General features: G+C 38.6%; 1 protein-coding gene across 1 annotated transcript; it reads left to right on the top strand.

Moving 5' to 3' along the window:
- The first annotated feature begins 2,137 nt into the window (after window positions 1-2,137).
- On the top strand, window positions 2,138-3,115 carry LOC136747347 (olfactory receptor 1E16-like). The gene has a single exon (XM_066700282.1). The coding sequence runs from the start codon at window positions 2,138-2,140 to the stop codon at window positions 3,113-3,115; it is 978 nt and encodes a 325-aa protein (XP_066556379.1).
- The last annotated feature ends 1,488 nt before the right edge of the window (window positions 3,116-4,603 follow it).

The raw sequence follows: 4,603 nt of genomic DNA, 5'->3' as shown, positions 1-4,603 counted from the left end.
CCACAAATAAGATCTGGTGCAACCAATTACCTTCAGAAGTCACATAATTCGTTAAATAAAGTCCAATCTAAGTGTCACATGATCTCAGTATATATACACCTGTTCTGCAACAAGGCCCCAGAGTCTGCAACACCACTGAGCATGGGGCATCACCAATCAAGCGGCACCATGAAGACCAAGGAGCTCTGCAAACAGGTCAGGGACGAAACTGTGGAGAAAAACAGATCAGGGTTGGGTTATAAAAAAAAATCTGAAACTTAGAACATCCCACTGGGCACCATTAAATCATTATTAATTATTAAAAAATTGAATGAATATGGCACCACAACAAACCTGCCAAGAGAGGGCCGCCCACCAAAACTCACGCACCAGGCAAGGAGGCAACCTAATCAGAGAGGCAACAAAGAGACCAAAGATAACCCTGAAGGAGCTGCAAAGCTCCACAATGGAGATTGGAGTATCTGTCCATAGAACCACTTTAAGCCGTACACTCCACAGAGCTGAGATTTACGAAAGAGTGGCCAGAAAAAAGCCATTGCTTAAAGAAAAAAATAAGCAAACATTTGCTGTTCACCAAAGACTGCCCAAACATATGGAAGAAGGTACTCTGTTCAGATGAGACTAAAATTGAGCTTTTTGGCAATCAAGGAAAACACTATGTCTGGCGCAAACCCAACACCCCGAGTACACCATCCCCACACTGAAGCATGGTGGTGGCAGCATCATGCTGTGGGGATGTTTTTCATCGGCAGGGACTGGGAAACTGGTCAGAATTTAAGGAATGATAGATGGCGCTAAATACAGGGAAGTTCTTGAGGAAAACCTATTTCAGTATTCCAGAGATTTGAGACTGGGATGGAGGTTTGCCTTCCAGCAGGACAATGACCCTAAGCATACTGCTAAAGCAATACCCGAGTGGTTTAAGGGGAAACATTGAAATGTCTTGGAATGGCCTAGTCAAAGCCCAGACCTCAATCCAATTGAAAATCTGTGGTATGACTTAAAGATTGCTGTACACCAGCGGAACCCATCCAACTTGAAGGAGCTGGAACAGTTTTGCCTTGAAGAATGGGCAAAAATCCCAGTGGCTAAATGTGTCAAGCTTATAGGGAGGTACCCCAAGAGACTTGCAATTGTAATTGCTACAAATTATTGACTTTGGGGGGATGAATAGTTATGCACTCTCAAGTTTTCTGTTTTTTTGTCTTATTTCTTGTTTGTTTCACATTAAAAAATATTTTGTTGTGTAAATTAAATGATACAAACCCCCCAAAAATCAATTTTAATTCAAGATTGTAAGGCAACAAAATAAGAAAAATGCCATGGGGGGTGAATACTTTCACAAGGCACTGTACATATGCTATCATTGTACCCACACATATCAACATATCAGTCTGTCTCTGGAGTACAGCTCCTATCACCAATCAGCTCATTGCACACAGCATTTCTCCTGCTGATGGCAATACAGCACACTACAGAGTCATGTGTATAAAGGACACTGGTCTGATGCTACAAATGCAGACACAAGCTGAAGAACTGAGAGAGATCAGGCAGTGTTGAGAGAGAGCTGTCCCTCCAGCGGCATTTCATTGTCTAACTATATTTATGTGAGTATTACACATACATTTGGGCATTTGTGCTTTTATTCCTGTTTGTTTTTCTGTCTGTAACAAGCACGTAGATTATTATAATGATGTTTGGTGCCTTTTTCTTGTAAATATTGGAAATCATACATTATTGTAATGAATTAATGTCAATATGATATTATTAATTCGTCTAAAATTACACATTTAAAGTTACAAAAGTTTGTGAAAATATAACATTAATGCAATATATTCTAAATGCTTCACATTGTTCTTACTAAAATGTAGCATCAATAATCTACTGACACACTCAGAGGTGTCAGGCTACTGGCTAAAATCACCTACCAGTTATAACAATGCATCCTGAAATGCTTTGTCACAACATGGGTCAGGTAGGGGTGCTGTGGTGGATTTACCATCTTATTTCCTGCTTTATCAGTTTACTTTAATAATTTCTACATGTACCTATTTTCTATTAAAATGAACAGTGAAATAGGGTCACATCTTTTATAATTACAGGTCAGAGAAAAACAACAAGAGGAAACAAGTCTGCAATGATCTCCCTGAATTCAACAGTGTCTCCCAATGCTACATTTGTCAGGCCTCTGTTCTTCTACATCAACGGCTTTACCAACATCCCACATGTGAAGTACTATTACATTTTCCTGTGCTGTGTTTATGCTGTAACTGTATTAGGAAACTCCTTCATCATGTTCATTTTATACTTAGAGCACAGTCTCCACACTGCTAAGTACATTGCTGTGTTTAATTTAGCTGTAGCTGACATGTGTGGCAGCACAGCACTTATTCCTAAATTAATCGACACCTTTCTCTTTGACTCTCAGTTCATCACATATGAAGCCTGCTTGGCCAACATGTTCTTTGTACTTTTCTTTTCCTCCATGCAGTCCCTTACCCTTGTTGTTCTGGCCTATGACAGGTTTGTTGCTATCTGCTTTCCACTGAAATATCACATCATTATTAGTATTAATAAAATGATGGTGATTATAGCAGTGATATGGACGTTCGCCTCAGCAGTAATGCTTATTTTAGTGGGATTAATTACGAGACTGTCCTTCTGTAAATCCACTGTGGTAGATAGCTATTTTTGTGATCATGGACCTGTGTTTCAACTTGCATGTAACAGTATTTTTCCTAATGTGATAATGGCAAGGATAAGTATCACAATTATCCTTTTCGCACCATTAGCACTGATTTTAGTATCTTACACCTGTATCATATTTGCATTATTAAAAACTGCTTCAAGTAAGGGGCACCTCAAAGCAATGAAAACCTGCACCTCCCATCTAATCTTAGTGGCAGTGTTTTACCTTCCAATATCGGCCACCTACATTGCTGCCATGACTACCTCTCTGCACCCAAATGCCAGGATAATAAATACATCCTTGTCTTCTGCCATTCCACCCATGCTGAACCCAATCATCTATACTTTCAAAACAGAGGAGATTATGGATGTAATTAGAAGACGTTACAAAAGAAACAAGCTGATAATACCTATACTGAAACAATAAGCACATTTTGTTCAGGAAGCAATGCAGAAACAGGATGAACATTACTTTACACATGCAATGTCACTACAGAGCAAACTAATACACTGCTGACCCAAGTTTTCAACTAGGAATATGAAATATGCACCCACTTTCCTTCTCCTTCCTTGACTAATCTCTCTTCACCCCCTTTCCCAGGTGGACTGTCTCCATATTTTTCTTTATAAACTCACAAGGATCAACCCTTCTCCTTACAATAAGTTTTACTCAGCTCTGTCTGGTGCTCAGGCTCTCACTACTGCTGTTCTCTCCTGGCTGGTCTCACTACCTCTGTTGCTGGTCAAGTGTTTCCTTCTCTTTGCTTCTCTGATGTAACTCCTCTTCTTCAGACTCTTCACAGGCTACACATTCCTCTGTATATCCCGTTTGTTCGATTAACCTCTGCAATGCTCACCCTCCAGTTAATTAATTATTTGTATTTTCTTCTTCTTAGTTCATAATCAGCTCATACACTACTTCACATCATACACTATAAAACATTGCATGCACTCTGTCATGGAATGTATTCTTGTACCTGGGTCATTCTACGGATTTTTGAATAGCCAACGTAATTATTTTTTAAAAACCAAAACTTATAATCAGATAATAGTTAACTTCTTAATATTATACATCAACATAAATTACAGCTTAATGTATATTTATATTTTTACTACATTACCTTTTTTGTCACTAGTGTTACCTATATTTTAGATAACAAATCAGGTTTTCCAGAATGTAATTTGACAATTTATTTTTTATATACAATCAAAGAAAGAAAAGGTATATTATAATTTGAAGAAATAGTTTCTATAGTTCTATAACATACGAGAGAGTGCACACACACACCATGTCCTTTTCAAAACACCCCCCCTCCAATTAACCTTTGACCCAGGAAGAAGCTGGCAAGAATGTTGCATTTTTTGAAAGTGGTGTTTTTTATAAATTGTAATACTAGTGACATGAAACTGAGGGTTAGCAATTTCCTGTAAATTATTTTTAATATTTAGTTGATTTTCTTTTTAAGTAGTCCACTAAATAACTATAATACTTTTATTTTCATTGTGACATTTAAAGGGGGAGAAAAAAATATATATTTAACTGATATGTCACTAAACCATAACTCCTGACCCGAGGGACAAGACAATTTCATGGTGTTCTACAATAAATTAATACAATGATTTGCAATGTAAATGTCCTACATATGTTTTATTAAATTAAAACAAAACATATATTTTGTGTAATTATCTGACACTTTTAAGTGTTTTGCCCAGTGGCAGGGGTGTCGCAAGGGGGTAGGCATCCCAGTGCTGGGGGGGGGGCCCAAATGCGAAAACTACCCCCCACCTCCCCGCTCTCACCGGCAAAAGCATCCCCCCCGTCCCCACGGGAGAAAACTCTGTGCGCCCCCCCTCCTCTCATGGGACAGGTTAAGGCCGGGACAGGAAAGACACCATTTTGTAGAATGAACCACCT

This window comes from Amia ocellicauda, chromosome 3 (genome assembly GCF_036373705.1).
Source record: "Amia ocellicauda isolate fAmiCal2 chromosome 3, fAmiCal2.hap1, whole genome shotgun sequence".
In the NCBI taxonomy this organism is placed as follows: domain Eukaryota; kingdom Metazoa; phylum Chordata; class Actinopteri; order Amiiformes; family Amiidae; genus Amia; species Amia ocellicauda.
Note: the sequence above shows the minus strand (reverse complement) of the source record. Positions and strands in the feature narration are given on the sequence as shown.

Coding starts and splice junctions, on each gene's coding strand:
- LOC136747347 (XM_066700282.1), top strand. CDS start 2,138: ATGATCTCCCTGAATTCAACAGTGTCTCCCAATGCTACATTTGTCAGG.